Source organism: Canis lupus, chromosome 19 (genome assembly GCF_048164855.1).
Source record: "Canis lupus baileyi chromosome 19, mCanLup2.hap1, whole genome shotgun sequence".
NCBI classification, from domain to species: Eukaryota; Metazoa; Chordata; class Mammalia; order Carnivora; family Canidae; genus Canis; species Canis lupus.
This window is the reverse complement of record NC_132856.1, coordinates 37,880,223-37,898,034: the sequence shown is the minus strand read 5'-3', so window position 1 is coordinate 37,898,034 and position 17,812 is coordinate 37,880,223. Positions and strand designations below refer to the sequence as shown.

General features: G+C 46.5%; 1 protein-coding gene across 20 annotated transcripts in view; it reads left to right on the top strand.

Annotated features, from left to right (window-relative positions):
• Positions 1 to 17,812, top strand: part of CACNA1D (calcium voltage-gated channel subunit alpha1 D) — a 302,032-nt gene that overhangs the window by 182,289 nt on the left and 101,931 nt on the right. For all 20 annotated transcript variants that reach the window (XM_072785865.1, XM_072785856.1, XM_072785861.1 and 17 more), the window contains one exon: positions 11,212 to 11,381. In XM_072785865.1, coding sequence (XP_072641966.1) covers positions 11,212 to 11,381 — 170 coding nt within the window. The remainder of the gene's footprint in view (positions 1 to 11,211; positions 11,382 to 17,812) is intronic.

Genomic DNA, 17,812 nt, shown 5'->3' with positions numbered 1-17,812 from the left:
CTGAAGGTGGCGCTAAACGCTGAGCTACCCAGGCACCCCCGTAGTCTCTGTTGTTGTTAATAGAGCTGCTAAGACAGACACTAGGCACTGGGCTAGGGGCTTTATACAGTTTATTTCATTCACTCTTCTCAAGTACGTCAGTGAAGTGCTTTTGCCTCAGTTTTATAGACGTGGAAAGCAAGGCTCAGAGACATTGCGCTTTTCTGAAAGTCTCACAGCTTGCAAGTAAGGCATTCTAGTGATTTAGAAATTAAATCTCGAGTTATTTGTCTCGGGAGCTCAAGCTGCTTTTCTCATCATTTGGAAGCTCCTCCTGTGTTGGGTGAGGGGGCACCCCCTGTGGGACCTTGTCTACCCCACTGGGTCCACGTTGCTACAGAATACATGCTGAGCTGCTGTATTCTTCATGTGTCATCAGTTGCTTTCTCTCCCCCAAGTTAATTTCCCTAGCAAAGAGAAAGAGTGGAATATGGAGACTTCAGAAAAATTGGTTTCTTTTTCCTCTTAAAAATGCTTGTGATGGGGCACCTGGGTGGCTCAGTCAGTTGAGCGTCTGACTCTTGATTTTGGCTCAGGTCATGATCTCAGGGTTGTGAGATCAAGCCCTACATTGGGCTCTGTGCTCGGTGTGGAGTCTGCTTGAGATTCTCTCTCTCCCTCTGCCTGATGCTCTCAAATAAATAAATAAAATCTTTAAGAAAAAAGTGCTTGGGGGGATCCCTGGATGGCTCAGTGGTTTAGTGCCTGCCTTCAGCCCAGGGCCTGATCCTGGAGACCCGGGATCGAGTCCCACATCGGGCTCCCTGCATGGAGCCTGCTTTTCCCTCTGCCTGTGTCTCTGCCTCTCTCTGTGTGTCTTTCATGAATAAATAAATCTTTAAAAAAAAGTGCTTGTGAACAAGTCCCATCTAACTCAAGTGGTCCTTTTGGATCCTTTTCCTGGGAATGGATCTCTCTGAATCCCTGAATATCCCTTATCATATGATGCTCATTCCCTTATTCTCAACTAAATGTGGTGGTCCACAGAGGGCACTCCCCCCACCCATCCTGCCCTCCTGCGAGGAACCATTCCTGGGAGGGAGAGCCTCCATCTCCTCTGTATCCCTCTCACCAACTGGTTTGCCTTTGACATGGCGAGTGGGTGGGATTAGGCTAAAATTCTGACAGGTGTGACTTTGAGAACATCCCAACAGATGGGTTCAGTGCCAGCTTCTTCCCCAGTCCAGTGTTGCTGACCTGTGGTCAAAAAACCTGCCAACAGACAGGCAGATGCAACCATCACTCCATCTCAGATGGTTTTAACCAGGCCCCTAACAGCAAACGGTGTCGACATGTAGGTAGGACATGCCCTGGGGTTGCTGGTACTTGCAGACTTGTTTATTTTTTAATGGTTCTGCTACCCTCCTAAGTCAGATTTCAGGTACACATTTTCCTTATTTTCCTTTAAAAACTGGAATCTGTAAAGTCTAGTGAGATGTTTCTCAAGTGACTTCTTAAGTAGCAGTATTTGAAGCCTGTCATGGAAGATATGATGTTGACTTGGCTCATTCGATTGAATGATGTATTTCATTCAGAGAAAATGATAAGAGGTGAGAGAGCTCATGTTTTTGAAGACTGCCTCTTAAAACACGTTTCCCCCAAAAACAGATTGAAACAAGAAATCTGTAACTTTTAGTATGCAACCTGCATGGGAAATTTTCTGCCGGAAGCACTAGAATGTCTTTGGTAGCCATGGAAACTAAGTCTTCAAAGAGAGAGTAGCTCTTCTGCTCTGACAAGGAGATGCAGTGAAGGGAAAGTATATGTCATTCTAAGATGCAAGATAGACTTTATTTCATTCCGTGGAGGACTTTGTAAGACTTTATAGGACCCTGGCTGTCTTCATTTGTTTGTTTTTTAGTGACCATGATGGGTACAATTTTAGATATAGAACGTGACATGGGCATTTGTGATCAGATCCATCCAGTGCAGAGCCCACACTCCATGTCTTTGAAGTGATCATTATTAATTTAAGACCTGAGTCTGTGGGGGTGCCTGGGTGGCTCAGTCTGTTAAGTGTCTGACTCCTGATTTCAGCTCAGGTCTTGATCCCAGGGTTGTGAGATTGAACTCCACATCCAGCTTTGCACTGGGTGTGGAGCCTGCTTAGGATTCTCTCTCTCCCTCTGCTCCCCTCTTCCTCTCTTTCTCTCTAATAAAAAAAAAAAAATAAAAAAGGAAAATTAAAAAAAAGACCCAAGTCTATAAAACTGTTCATTAGAATTTAGCTGGTTCTTCCTTTTTTTTTTTTTTTTTTAAGATTTTATTTATTTGACAGCACAAGCTGCAGGAGTGACAGAGGGAGAGGGAGAAGCAGGCTCCGCACCGAGCAAGGAGCCCAACGTGGGGCTCTCGATTCCCAAACCCTGGATTCATGACCTGACCTGAAGGCAGACACTTAGGCCACTGAGCCACTCAGGCACCCCCCAAATTTAGCCTATTTTTATTGAACAATGGCCAACATTTTTGATAAGGAATTGATATACAAAGATAAGACAGATGTGACCCCTCCTTCAGAGCTTACAGTTTAGTATGTAAAAGAAAATATCAAAGAACAGTTGCAGCGCTGTGAACGGAATTCTACACAAGCGAGACTCTTATCTAGGAAACTCTAAGGACATTAGAGAAATATGCCTGCAGGCTGACCTCACAGAGTGGGCCTGTATCAGGATGAGCGGATGAGGCTAATTTAGGGAATAGCACAGGCATAGCTGAAAGATCTCTGTGCCTTGGAGAAAATGAGTGAACTTTAGGGTGATTGGAGTGTAGAGTTTAAGGAGCAGATAGTTAGGGCCAGGTTGAAGGAAGAGACCAGACTGATCATGCATTACATTTGCTCTGTCCCTATTCCTGCTCCTCTTGTGTGGGGATAAGTGCCACAGATGCTGGTCCCTGACGTTTTGTGTGCCCATGCCTGCTCAGCTGCTGTTCGCAGCAGATATCTTTGTCATTAAAAGTTAGGGGGGGGGGATGTTAGGAAATACCTACTTTGAAAATGGCCCATCTCCTCGAAAGATGGAAACGGTTTTCTATTTAAAGCATTTTCATAGACTTTTATGTCAATGAAAGCAGTCAAGGACATGAAAAGGGGAACATTGGTTTGAAGAAATCTCTTAAGACACCCAAACCTTTATGAACAGAAAAAATTAGGAAGCACTGACTCCCTCTACAGAAAGATTCACCATGGGGACTATTTCAGTAATGAGTTCCCAAAGAACAGCCATAGTGTGGTTTGCTGGAAATGTGGTTGTTATACTTTTCCCATCTTGTTCTTGTGTAAGCAAAAGCCCTCCATTTTCTCTTGCTCCTCTTACCCACTGAAGAATGCTGTCCCAGATTAGCACCCCACCCCCCTGTCCTCTGCAAAGGAGCAAGTCACATGGATGGGGTGCTGCAGTCCCAAGGCAGCTGGCATTCTGGCGCCGCCTCTCATTCAAAGACAGCCTCCTGGGGCAAATCCTGGCCTTTCCTGGTTGCAGCAAACCGGAACAAAGCCAATGATTTTGATGAACTTTGAACTTGAGCCAATGGCACTCATTTAAATATTTTTTATTGTGAAACATCACAGGTTGTTTTTTCTTTCTTTCCTTTTTTTTTTTTTTTTTTTTTTTTACAAACACCTCATTACCTTGAACAGAAACTGAGCTTACTTCCAAAAAAATTAGATTTTAAAATTAAAAGTATCTTTTGAACCAAACTACTTTTTCCACTCTGTTTCATTTCCTTTATAAACGTTTACATGGGGGAAGGGATTTACGTCTAAGGAAGACTGGCCACTACTGATCAAAACCAGGGGCTGGCTTCTTCACCTTCCCTTGACTCTGCCTTTTTATGAATGCTGTGTGTGTGTGAATTTCTGAGTCCTCTCTTTTCCTGGAAATCTGAGCCCTAGTGATTCTTTTGGCTTTGCTCGCTGGAGGTTTTCACGCTTGTTTGTGTTTGTTTTCTCTGTGTGTGCATGCACAAATTTCAAAGCGCTTGCCTAAATTTTATTTGTGTGGGTTGGGTTAAAACAAATAGCATTACAACCCAAGAAGGAACCCTGTCTCTAAATCAACATGATTTCCAGTGGCCCATTTATTTTAGGGGGCGTTTGAGAAATAACAAATTCCAGAGCAAATTGCATGGCGTCAGTCCCGTGTGACCCTTACTGCCATGTGAATGCAATGGTTTGCTTCAGGCCAAGTGCTCTCTCCCCCATAGTGTTGACTGAACCAGGGCTTCCAGAGCATAAATCCTGGCAATGTCAGGGTTTGGGGAGCGCTCTGCAGGGTGGGGCAGGTGCACAGGGACTCCTGGGGTGGGAGGAGGCTGGCTGGATCCAGGCAGTCTCTTCCTAGAGTAGAACTTCCTGGGAAGTTAGGGGAAGAGCATATGCGGGGAAGTGTACTATCACCTTTGCTAAGCCCAAGTCAGGATTCTGGGAGAAAATCAGAATGCTGAAGGGTAAGTGATACATTCTGTCTTGACCCACCACCCCCGATCCTGGCCAGTAAGTGTCCAGTCTATACATCTCCTGAGCCAGGAAGCAAAAGGATGGGGAATCCTGTGGAAAGAACGCTTAGTTTGGAGCCTGGTCGTCCTGTTTCTGGAGTATATGATACAGAGTCAGTAATGCTACCTTGTTGAACTTCAACTTTGGCTTTTGTGAGATGGGATCGACAGTCCTAGTCCTGGCTGTTCCACATCAAGGTAGAGAGGAGCCTGTGGGACAGTGCATGTAAAGACACTTTGAGGACCCCAGATAGAAACCCCAATACATAAGAGGTTTGTTTCTGTTATTACTAGAAAGGGGCCACAACCTGGACAGGCTCTCCTGCAGGAAACTTCGGCAGCACCCCCAGCTATGCAGGCTCAGATCCTGCTGGCACTGCCATTGGTTGTCCTTTCTCTGTCTCCTGCCCACCTGCCTGTCTTTCCTGAACCCATGGGCATGGAGTATTTACCTGGCAGGGAGTGGGGGCATCATCTGGCCCTGGAGTAAGGTCCATGTTAGCAGAGAAAATGCTGCTGGGTGGGGCCAGACCATGGGGACCAGCATGAGGGACAGAGGTCAAGGTGACCACAGTGTGGGGATGGATAGGGGTCAGTCATGACAGCCCTCACAGGGGCTCTTCCAAATAGTCTATGAGGTTGGGAATTAGAGCCAAGTTACTTTTGACTCGCATTTTTATTGGTGTTGAATGTACCCCATCACCAGTGTTTACTGAATGATGCCCTATGTGATGATGTCATCTTCACATAGAACTCCTATTAAACAAAGCTGATAAGGACTCTCTCCTATGAGACTTCTGGTGGTTCCCCATTGCCTACAGGGAACCAATCCTGAATTTAGGATTTAAAGCCCCTCCTGGACTGACTAAGCTGCTTCTTTGTCCTCATCCCTTCATACTTCTACTCTTCTCTTTCACTACCTCCTGTGTACCTGTGTTGAGGTCCTCGGGAGGGTTGATTCAGGAGCTACGTGGGCTTGTTTGGCCAACCTCTCTGAGCCTCCACTTCCTCAGTTTCTGTATAATGAGGGCAGTAATGGTCTCTCCCTCCCCACTGATCCCCTGTAGTGAAGATGGGGGTAAGGCACTGGGCTGGACTCTGTCAGAGATACCTCATTGAGACCAGCTGAGATCAGGAGCATGTATATACACACACACACACCTCTGTGTCTTGGTGTTCACCAAGTAGAGTGTCCTGGTGATTCAGAGGAGAGCAGAACTCTTTGTAGGGGGATGGGGGTAGCCAGGAAAAGCTGGGTCTTGATAGGTGAGCTAGAGTTTTAAGATGGGAGAGGGCTTCTCAGTTGAATGGAGTCCTGTGGACAGAGGCTCTGAGGGTTGAGGAATTGAGAAGATCAGAGCCAGAATACAAGGTGTTTGTTTCTAAGGTGAGAAAATGGAGTTGGAATAATCTGTGGAAGAAGGTTAGAAGGCCCCGAGTGCCGAACTGAGAGGCATTTGACCCTGGAGTGCTGAGGGCAGCAGTGAGAAGCCCTGTGGCTTTCTGAGCAGAACATCAGGATGAAGCCTGAAGTTAAGGGGAAGGCAAGCGCTCCTTAAAGACTCCAGCTACAACTCCTCCAGCTGCCTCAGTGGGTGAGGTGTGTGCACACTGGCCAGTGTAGATGGTGGTCGTGATGTCCAACTGGTGGGGAGATTCCCCACTGAGAAATTGCTTCTTACAAAGGACATAGACCTGGAGGGGAGATGCTCTGTGAGCCTGTAAATGATGAGGGGAAAGGTCAGGCTGATGATGAAAGCTGCTGTAGATGCTCTGTCTGGGCTGAAACACACTCCTTTCATGCTGCTGGGAGATCCCAGGAATCGCAAGCTTTCTATCCTGACACATTCTGGCCTCTTAAGGAAGGGCTCATTCTGTGTGCCTTGTATCCAAACTTTCCCACATGCCTGCTTGAAGAGGGGCATCATGGGAGAGATGGAGGTGTGCAAAGGAAAACATAAGACGTGCACAACATTGTCCATCCCTGAGAGGAGCCTCCAATCCAGCCGGTAAGTGGAAATGCATATATAACATAAATTCACATCTGGTTACTATGGTTACATTTTTCCAAACACTTGAAAAATTTTTCTATTTGGAAGTAATTTCAAACTACAGAAAAGTTACTAGAATAACATAGTGAACAATCCATGTACCCTTCACCTGATCTCCCTTATTAATATTCTATCTCATTTTCTTTGGCTTTTTTTTTTCACTTTTTAAAAATTTGAGTATAGTTGACACACAGTGTTACATTAGTTTCAGGTGTTCAACATAGTGATTTGACAAGTTCATACACTATGCTGCGCTCACCCCAAGTGTCCTTACCATCTGTCCCCATCCAGCACTATTACAGTATCATTGACTGTATTCCCTGTGCTGTACCTTGTATTCCCATGACTTATTCATTCCATAACTGGAAGCTTGTATCTCCCACTCCCCTTCACCCATGTTGTCCATCCCCTTCTCCTCTCCTCTAGAAACTATCAGTTAATTTGTTTATCTGTCTATAAGAGGTATGGACTGATATTTTAAAAACTATAATTTATTCCTATTTTTTATTATTTTGGAGTTCAAACTATCTTACCTTTAGCCAGTGTGAGATACTTCTTTGGCTCCTGTGACCTTATGGCATGCCCTTATCATGTTTTTGTTTTTAGTTTTTATTTATTTATTTTTGACACTTCCTTACTTGTTTCTTCCTGTACCTACTCTATCCTGTCCCTGGAATCATCCATTTTACCAAAGATTCCTGGTTCCTTTTAATTGAAATGGTATTAGAGACCACACTCTGGGTGTCAGGTGTGCTCATAACTACTGGGGTGCCTTTGCTTCCACATCTTTTTGACAGAGTTAGGAAATACATGCATTTATGTATATACACATACACATTCTTATATTTATATGTATGTATACACATATATACATATTTTCTAGCAATCGTGAATTCACACCAACACTTCCAATTCCAGTTCATCCCCAGAGGATTCTTCTAGTCTTCCTTTTTTTTTGTCTTTCATGTTTCTATGTCCTTCCTTCCACATTGAGAAACCTGACTCCAAACAACATGGATATATTTGCTCATTCGTTAAGCCCTCTAATACATCTGAAATGGTTTTAGCATTCTTTTGTCCATAGCACTACAAAACACACAACCCCAGGAAGAATTTAGCATTTATTTGTAGTTCTTCCCTCACTTGGCCCTGTTCAAGGCCAAGAGCATGCAGTCAGGAGATCCTAAGCTACCTGAGCTACTTTTGTCTTTCTCTTCAGTATAGCTGTGATTCTTTTGAAATACAATCAGATTCATTTGTCTCAGTTCACTTCCACTTTAGAGATATTTCCCTCCATCCCATTCTTATTGATTTAATTTAAAAAATTGTAATGTGTAGACATTAACATGGTTCCAAAAGTCAAAACTGTAGAGAAAGGTATACTTAACGGTGTCCCTCCTATTTTGTCCCCTCCCCTCCACTTGTCTCCATTCTGCATTTTCTGCTTTATCCTTTGGATACACCTTGAAGTGTAATATGCATGTTTTTCTTATTTCCCTTTTCGTACATAAAGGGTAAAATACCATGTGCCTTTTGTTGAAGCCTTTCTTATATCTTCTTGTGATTGAATGCACCATAAATAGAATTCTACTCTGGAACAAGTAGGCTTCTGTCACATGTTGAGTTGTGATTTCTAGTCATTTGTAAAGAGTCAGATGGTTTCTACCAATAGATGTCTAAAATCAACTTTTGTAGTAGTGGCTATTATTTAGTCTCTTAGTAACAAGCTTCTAAAATAACAAATTCTCATGCAAAATGGAAAACTTTGTTCTTGATCTACTAAGGTTGATAGAAGATTCAGTGTACTTGGGTGGGATTTTTCTGGAGTTTGTCAAGGGTGGGAGTGGGTTATTTTTAACAGAGCAGAGAATGATATAGGATTGAAGGGGCGCTGGCTCATTGAGGTCACTCTGAGCCTGGGATCCCATGTGTCCTATGCTTTTCTCATTTCTGCTGGGATTATGTAGCCTAGGGCACACTCAGCTGTTTACAGTTTTCCTCCCTTAGTATTTGAGAAAGCTCCTCCAATTGCCTTTTTAATGCTTGGATTCAACAGCTAAATATTCTCTATTTTTCAACTTCACATTTGTCCAGTGCTTTGTGATTTCTATGGCATTGTCTTACTTAATCTCTGTGAAACAGTAGAACAAGTATTATGTCTGTTTTGCAGCTGAGGAAACCGAAGCTCAAAAGAGACAAGTGACAGAGCTGGGACTAGAACCCAGGTCTTCAGACAGAAAGCCCAGTATGCCCTAGGTCCATCACAAGGACCCCTTCTCCCACCCCTTTCCCTCCAACCTGTCTCAGAGCCAACAGGAGGAGATTTATGCTTGCAAATCTCAGTTCTGTCCAAATCAGCAAATGTTGTGTGCCTCCTGAGTATTAGGTCATTCAGAACGGTCTAAAATCAGTTCTGAGGGTTTACATTAACAACCTTGTTATCTGAACTTCTGCAATAGTGACTATTATTTGAAATAAATGGGCCATAAGCCAGGCATGATTTTTGTTTTCAGAAATTTTACTCATAATATGATTTTACCTGTGCATGTGTTACCATGTCTCAACAATCAAGAATGTGCAACAGTGATACAACCTGTTAGATAATAAAAAATATTAAAGCAAAATCCTTTCTTGTAAAACCCTTACGTTTTTCAGGTAACTCTTTTACTATCTTTGTAATCCTTTTCAAGAACTCAGATGAGATATGAATCTAGGAATAAGAATACTCTGTATTATAACCATGTAAATTTCATACTCCAAGATTAGAATCAAAACACAAAGATTTGTGCTTAGATACTTTTGGCAAACAATAGAAATGAGGCCCACATAATTGTTCTTTACAATGTATATAAGAAAAACAGATGACATGGTATATTTTCATGTTGACACGTGAACCTCCAGGGTCTCCACTTCATCCTTCAGAGATGTCATTGTGGATTGGGTATGACTTTTTCACAGTTAAAATTAATTTGGTGAACCTACCCAGAACTATGTGTGTCCTGTATCTCAGGAAGCCTGGCAGGCCTAGCAGCCCCAAATCATCCTGAGAATATGGTTTGCCTGAGCAGCAAGTCATTGCCTGTGATGGCCCTTCCTGAGTGAGAGAGGAAGTTATTCTCCCTTGGAGGAAAGGCCCCTGGGTGAGGAGTGCAGAAAACATCTCTGAGTCTTAATCAGCTTTGGTTCACCCTGCAAACCCCCTGAAGTCAGCTCCTCTACAGGCTGAGCCCAGAATGCCCTGCAGCCCTGCCCCTCCTCACTTCCCAGAGGGGGAAGATGGGGATGGATCAGCCCTAATATAGCCAAGGGCAGCTTCTGGGGCATCCAAAGTGTGGGTGATGGGGGAGGATGGCACCTTGGGGAGGATTCTTGTTCTCTGAAGCATCAGCATCCCTAGACTTTCAAGTGTCTGTTCAGCCCTTTGACAGCCCAGGGTGGAGAGGGAGAAGAGGGGTTGGCTTTATGTAAGCACATCATTTTCCTCTTAATCGCTTGGGTTGGGTTGGGTTAAAGAGGTCCCTGATAGGGACATGTGCCAGCTTTAGGCTGGAAGGAAGGCAGAAGGAAGGCAGATGCAACCTCCGTCAGAATCTGGGGCTGTGTGCACAGAAGCTGTGCTGCCTGTCATCTCATCTGCTTCCTTAGCAGCTTTTTAATCGTATTTAGGAAATCCAGAACTCATGTAACTTGGCTCCTATAGCCATTCATGGTTGGAAATGCAGATGGTTTCTTGTATGTGAAAATTGGGTAATCATCCACCTGACTCCCAGGCTTGCCTGAGCAAATGTGGGATTCTATATGTATGTGTAGATGGAGGATTGCAGACATGAAAGGTGAAGTAAACAACAAGCAGTTGGGAACATTTACGGGTCTGCCAAAGCCTTTCCAGGGCAGGTGTTCCCATAAATGGGCAACAAATTGTACTGCCTCTTTGTTTCCTACAGGGAAGAATTTTGGGGAGAGATCATGGCTTGAAGCGAGGGTTACAGATGACAATAGTGCTTTGCCAGTGCTCTGTTTCCTGTGTGGGAAGGGAGAACTGGGCTGTAAGGTGGGTCTGCCCTGACCCTGTCCACTGCTTTGGCTGGAACCTGCAGGTGCTGCTATGGGCACCTGCTCCCTTTCCTGGCTCTGTTTGGACATGAAGGTCAGGAATGCTATGTTTGGCAGAAAGTACTGAAGAAGCTCTAAACTTGGTGTGTGCTCTCTTTGACCACAGTATAGCCCTGTCGGGTCCTGTCTCTTTGAAGTGTGATGCCAGCTATTCGAGGAGGCTCTGCCGGGGGTAGGTGGGACATGTCTGAGTTCAGGCTAATTTTGAGGATGTCAGGAGGCCTGCCATCACAGTATGTGGCATTGTAGGTCTGGGCTTCTTGGGATTGTTCGTTTTCTAAGAGATAGCACATGTGTGTTGGTGTGGTCTCTGCAGCTCTGACACTCACAATCTCGCTTAAGAAGACACTCTCCTCTGTCCTGTCCACGTGTGTGGCCTCTGTTGCTGTGCTCATGTGGCCATACTCAGTGCCGTGTGTCTTGCCACAAGACTGTTGCGCAGCAGGGCAGATGGCTCCTGGTCCAGGTCCCCAAGGATGTCCTGACATGTGCTTGTTCTCTCTACCTCCCTCAGAGAATTCTCAAAGGAAAGAGAGAAGGCTAAAGCCCGGGGAGATTTCCAGAAGCTCCGGGAGAAGCAGCAGCTGGAGGAGGATCTAAAGGGCTACTTGGATTGGATCACCCAAGCAGAAGACATTGATCCTGAGAACGAGGAAGAAGGAGGAGAGGAAAGCAAACGAAACAGTATGTAACACCTTCCCACTCCTGACCAGAGAGAGCTCGGAGGTGATTCAGGCACCCACCAGGCAGAGACGTTTCTCCCCCTGACCCAGCCTGTGAGACAGGTGGCCTCCTCTCAGCTGCCTGGTTTCTTCTCTCTGCCCAGCAGAGAGGACCAGTGCTTTGTTACTGACTCTGAGATCCTGCCCAAAGTTTGGATTTTAGATTGAGGAGGACGAGTTGCATTCACTTGTTGGGAATTTTAAGGTTGAGGAGGGTTTTAAGGTTGAGGAGGGTGAGTCGCATTCACTCGTTGGGAATTCATGGAGCCCCTTCTGCGAGGGCACCAGCTATGGTGAGATGCATGTTGACCCTGCAGCATGGGGGGTGCAGGGAAGCTGTGGCTCCTTCCCTGCAAAGTGAGTTGTGTTACTGGATGAGAACTTGAAGACCAGGGTCCCTCTCCATTCTCCTGCCATCTGACATGGCTCCCACCTGTGCTTCACGTGGGAAGCCAGATGCTTAGCCCATCAAGGGCTGGGAAGAAACCAGTTCAGCAGCCTGGGCAGGGTAAGGAGGCATGTGAGTCAGTGTGGCTTCTTGGAGCTCACTCCCCTGGTATCCCGTCCTGGCACCAGGTCCCTCAAGCACTTTCTGCAGCTGTGGGCCCAATGCCCATCAACCCCTGGAGTTCGTTGCCATGAACCAACCAACGTTTCTCTCTTACCACTTTTACTCTTCTTGGGCCACCTGTGCCTCAGGTAAAAGGAGTAATTGAAATTCAGCAGTAGATTTGACTGAGATGCTTGTGGTTTGTTTCAAATCTAGAATAGTTGATGGTAAAGACCAAGAATCTATCTCAAAGGCATGCATCCCTTGAGGCCTGGAGAACCCAGGTGGGCCCCACCTCATAGAAGATGCTGGTTGAGCACCCCCCACCCTCAGCAAGATGCCCCACCCCTAAGATGTTGTGTGGTCACTCCTTCATTCAGCAAGGCGGGTACTATTTGCTGGGGGCACTCCTGAGATCGAGGGGATGTGGTTTGCTCCTTCTGGGGGAAGTGCAGGCCTATGCATGCTAAGATGCAGCCCAAGGGGCCAGACATGCAGGTGGTGAGGGGCAGCAGGTTGTGCGCTTGGTGCTGAGGGGGTGATGACTGGCTTTGGGGCTCCAGCAAGGACCTATGGGACATTGGCCCCGATCCTGGAAGGATTGATGGGTCTGAGGTTAGTCAGTGTCAGGAGAAACATCTTGAGCCACAGCAGAGGTGTGAGGAGGAAACGGGTTGGTTCATTCCTTTGGCTTGATTAGGGGAAATGGGGCAGGGAGGTTGGGTGGGTGAGGCCAGTTTGTGCTGTCTCTGTAGGCAGCTGATCATGCAAGTGGAGGCTGAGCAGCCCATGGTTGAGATGGCCTTTTGGTTACTTCTAGCTGGGGACTCTGGGTCTGCGCTTCCACTGGGAGTGTGGGTTTCCTGTTGTCACAGATGCAAATGATTGACTCAGTCCTGTGTGCTCCTGGGGATCCAGCAGGGTGCGGACTCCTCCCTGCTGCTTCCCAGTGTCCCTGATGCTGCTCCCTCGGGGAAGAGACTGGGGACTCATTTCCTGAACATCAGGAAGTTGCTGGAGGATTTCTAGAGCTGTTTTTGTATGCTGATTCTGAGATTGGAGTTCATATGGGGGGGCATTCCTTCTAGTTCCAAACTTGGGGATGTCCTCTAGGACACTGGGTCTGAGAAGGGTGTCTGTGTCTTCAGAGCACTTGAGTCTGAATCCCCATGGTCTTCTTGCTGCTTCCGTACCTACAGTATGGCTGGCAACAGGCCGTACCTGCAGCATGGGGGATGCCTACCACACGCTCTCCCTCTTCGTTTGCAGACTGCAGCTTTGGCGCTGACCTGGAGAGGTCTGCCGGCCTGTCCTCCCTCTCAGAACGTTCATGTTGTGTGTAAGCCAGCGCAAGTATTGGCCCTTCTCCCGAGCACAACACCCTCCTTTGCCAGTTGAGATGTGTCCAGGGGGGAGCTGCGTGTGCCTTTCAGGCTGGTGTCTTTTCATCTCTTTATTGCCCCAGCTTTGGAAATGGACAGGGGTCCCCATTAGTGCTGCCAGCATCAGGTGTGGTGGTTCTGTGGTTTGAGGAGTGGGCATTTTTGCTGGACTCGAGGCAATGTCTTCTGATAGTCCTGAGAGCCCTCGTTCACTCTGTTGTAGCCCAGTACTTCCTGTGGCCTGCCACCATGTGTAAAGGACCTGGCTACATGATGACAAAATCAGTGCCTCTGCCTTTGGAAACCTAGCTGTGGAGGGAAGACAGAGAAGTGGTGCCTTAGCATATAATGGAATGGGCAAGCTGGCCCTGTGATCAGGGGCCAGCCATCTGCTGTGGGAGCCCCAAAGGGCACAGTGTAGCAGTCTGGGGGGAATGCAAGGGGAGGCTCCCTGGAAGAGGTGGTGTTCCTGCTAAGGTCCAGAGAGAAGCACCCTGTGGCTTCAAAAGGTGGGGAGAGCGGAGTACTTCTTAGACTGAGGAAATGGTACAAACAAGGTACAAAAGGCTGTAAATGTTCCAAACCCTTAAGTGCATTGCTTAGTAGTATAATCAAGGAAAGAAATAAGCACTCTTTATAAGCTGTAAATCCTTGGAATTCACTTTGCAATCAGGACGCCTAACTCAGGAAGGCTGGGTTGTGTCTCCAGAACGCTTGCTCTGTGGTTTTTGCTGTGCACAGTGCTGTGTGACTCAACCTGGGGCACCAGCTTTGACATCCAGTCCAGAGGAGTACGCGCTTCTGTGGGCCACTCTTGCTCTGCATCAGAGTCCTTTTGCCAGGTGCTGGGGTTTCCAGATGCCTGGAGCACTGATGATTAGGGTCTGAAATAAAGACCTTGATTCAAGGCTGTGGGAACCAGATAGGGATTTAACTGACTTAAGATGAGAGCCTCAGGTCTCCTCCCAATGAGGAAGTGGGCTTTCCTGCATATATTGCTGGTAGCCCAGACCTTTTTGGAGATGGAGAGCTGCTAGGGTTTCCCTGGGACATCCTGTGGTTGCTGGCCATTTTATTCCTGTCACAGGGAGAAACCCCAGGGAGAGAGGGTTTTCACAAAGCCTGTATTGTCCCCCTCACCAGCTAACAGTGGTTCACTTACCACCTGCACATGCCAGGTCTCTGGTCTGTCACCTGGTAGCAAGCAGTGTAGTGTGGGCATTGCCAGTGCCTGCGTGCTCCCTGGGTGCGTAAGATCCAGGCCCTCAGACTTAACACCTCAGCCCTGCTCCTCTGTTTTTCTTGGGAAAGGGGATGGGGCACTCCCTAGGGATCCTGGCTTTTATCCATATTGCCTTGTGATGTTTATACCATTGACTGTGGTTTTCAGCTGGGTCCTGGTTGGAACTGGGGCAGGTTCCTTCCAGACATGGGGGAGTTAAGTGACAATGTGACAGGAAGCCCTTGCAATAGCCAAGCCTCAGGCATCAGGTGCCATTAATAACAGACGTCATGAGCCTTGGAGGTAGAGGCTAGACAGCATGTTGATGCCCCTTGTCTGGAATTGGCTGAGATTGAGTTTTGTGACTTGGAATTTGGACTTCAGTCTGCCCAATGTCTCTGAGTCCCCATTTCCCTGTCTGTAAGAAAGGGATAAAGATATCTACTCATGGGGTTGTCGTGAGCATTAAGGTTTGATAACTGGCAGGAGTCACTATAACGATAGAGGAGTACTTGCTATTGCTGTCATCAGACTACAGTATAACTTGACCTAAACAGAATAATTCTTGCAGATTCTGCTAGACCTCTAACCATCCTCAGGCTAAGGACCTCCTTAAGACCACGTTCCTTCACTTTCCTGTTCAGAGACTGTAAAGTTCTAAAGTATTGATGGAAAATAAAACTGTTCACCAGTCATGTTTGAGATACCAAAGCCTGGCTCTCTGGCTCAATGTCCACGTGTGGTTTGTTGATGCTTGCCGTCAGAGAGCAGATGTCAAATCGAGTGCTTGGAGATGCACACACATTATTATTTCTCTCTGATCCACTAAAATGTCACTCTCTGCGTCCGTGGTACCCAACTCTGGCTGTACATGACAGCCAGCTGGGGAGCACCAACACGTCCTGGTGCTGTACCCCCATCCTGACGAAGACCTGTTTGTCTGCAGTGGGACCCAGCCATGCACGGCTTTGTCTGCTACTCACTGGAGGTGCTGGGTGAAGCTGGGCTTGGGAACTCCTGAACCCTATCACACTGAATATCCCGCTGATTCAGGCTTTCACTTGAAAAAGGACAGAAGGAGAAGCAGTCTGGGCTGTAACTGGGCTGTCTGGTGGCTCTAGCTTTGTGCATTCATGGAATATTTTAAATGTCCGTTCTATAAATTTTGCTGTTAGGAAGCTGGTGTTACATGGTTAATTGAATGGACCAAATTCCCTTGGAAGTTAAGCATTTGGGACATTTTCAAGGATAATTTATTTAACTTTTTGCTGAGCTTCAAATTTCTTAAGAAACCCTGCCAAATCTCAAAGTGATTTTTTAGACGTATGCAGCTGCTTCTGTGTTAACAATGGCGTTTTTCTAGGGCCATTAAAATCTGGAAGCCTAAAATTCTATTTTAAACTCTTCTCATTGTCAGTGATTAGTCTTTTTTTAAGGAAAAAAAAAGGCATTAAAAATAATGAAATCGTTTTAAAGGGAGCTCATTCTAAAATTCTGGCCAGAAAAGCAGGGCTGTTTTACTGTGGAACTATTAATGATCAATAGTATCTGTAAGTGGGGCTACATGGTGTCCACAGGGAGATCTCTTCCTTGGAGCTCCTAAAGACTGCCCCTGCCCCTCCCGTTGGGGCTCTGCTTCTCCCCGCCCCCGGTGTCTTGCGTGCAGGGGTGCCACAGCTGTCCCCTCCCTTCCGCATGTGCTTCTCAGGTGCCCTTTACGGAGATGTTTGATTTGGGGGTGGGTAGGGAACCAGGGATGGCATAGATGTTTATTGCAAGCACACGGCACAGAAGTTTATTGGTCCTGTTTCAAAGCTTGTGTCTTTAAAATATGACTTATAAAACTGCTTTCATCACAGTTAAACTACCTCAGGATGCAAATTCAAAATGGAAAATACTCATTTGAAAGCTGTAAAGCAAACAGCAGTTAGAGGTACATATGGTAAACATGCGTCAGAAGGGTTGCCCTCTCTCTCTGGAGAGGGTGCTGGAAGTGCCTTTGACAAGAAAAGCCACCAGGGGTGAGCCCAGCGGTGGGGGCAGCTGGGAGACACCCCCGCCCCCACTGGGGTGTCACAGGGACCTGATGCCTGCCGTGGGTGGGTCTCCTAAGAGCTGGTGGGAGACAGACTCAAGGATGGTTGCCCCAGCATGGACATGAGGAAAAGGCTCTCCAGCCAGGATTGTAGAGTCCAAGTCAGGGTTGCGTGTGTTTATTTTTAATATATTTTAATTGCAAAGGTAATATTTGCTCATTGCCAAGAATTCATATGATATCAAAGTGTATGAAGTATGAGAGAACCATACTGGGCAGTTGGGGGCCTGTTCTTTCAGACCTCACCTGTGCATGTGAGAACATATGTCCCAAACATAATTATCCAGCTCAGGGGTGCCTGAGTGGCTCAGTCAGCTAAGCGTCTGCCTTTGGCTTAGGTCATGATCCCTGGGTCCTGGGATCTGCTCAGCGAGAAGCCTGCTTGTCCCTCTCCTTCTGCCCTTCACCCCCACTCATGCTCTCTCTCTGCTCTCTCTCAAATAAATAAGATCTTAAAAAAAAAAAAAAAGATTATCCTGCTCAGATGGTTTAGTAACTTGCCTTTCTCACTGAATCATGTGCCATAGACATTTTAAAAAGCATTTTGGCTATTTTCACTAAATTGCCATTATAAAGCTGCCACAATGGACTATATCCTCTCTAGCCCTTGGACCTTTATAGCAGTTGTCAGAGGTGTGTTTCTACACTCATTTGTGTGATGGTCTGGTTAATGTCTTCCTCGCAGGGAGAGTGGGGCTGAGGGAGAGGAGGAACAGGGTCTGTTTCTGTTCTCCATTGTGTGGCTGGCACCCAGCATGGTCCTTGCCACACATAGGAGTTTCTTAGTGCTTATTTGTTCAACAAAAGAATGCAGAATAAGAACATCTCACATTTATCAAGTGCTTCCTGTGTGTCAGACGCTGTTCTGAGGGCAGGGGGTGCACTAATCCATTATTCCTCACAGGGCCCTGGGAGACAAGAGCTTGACAGATGGGGAAATTGAAACATGAAGAGGTTAAGTGGCTTCCTAGGGTCACGTGTCCATCAAAGTGGCCAAGCTGGGATTTGAACCCAGGTTCTGCTAGTCTGCAGACGAGCCACCACTAATCCCCACATACGTATGCGCCTGTATTTGCACATGCATGTTCACATTCTTGTGGGAGAAAGTACCAGAAAGGAACTTGCTGGGTCGGAGAGGATACCC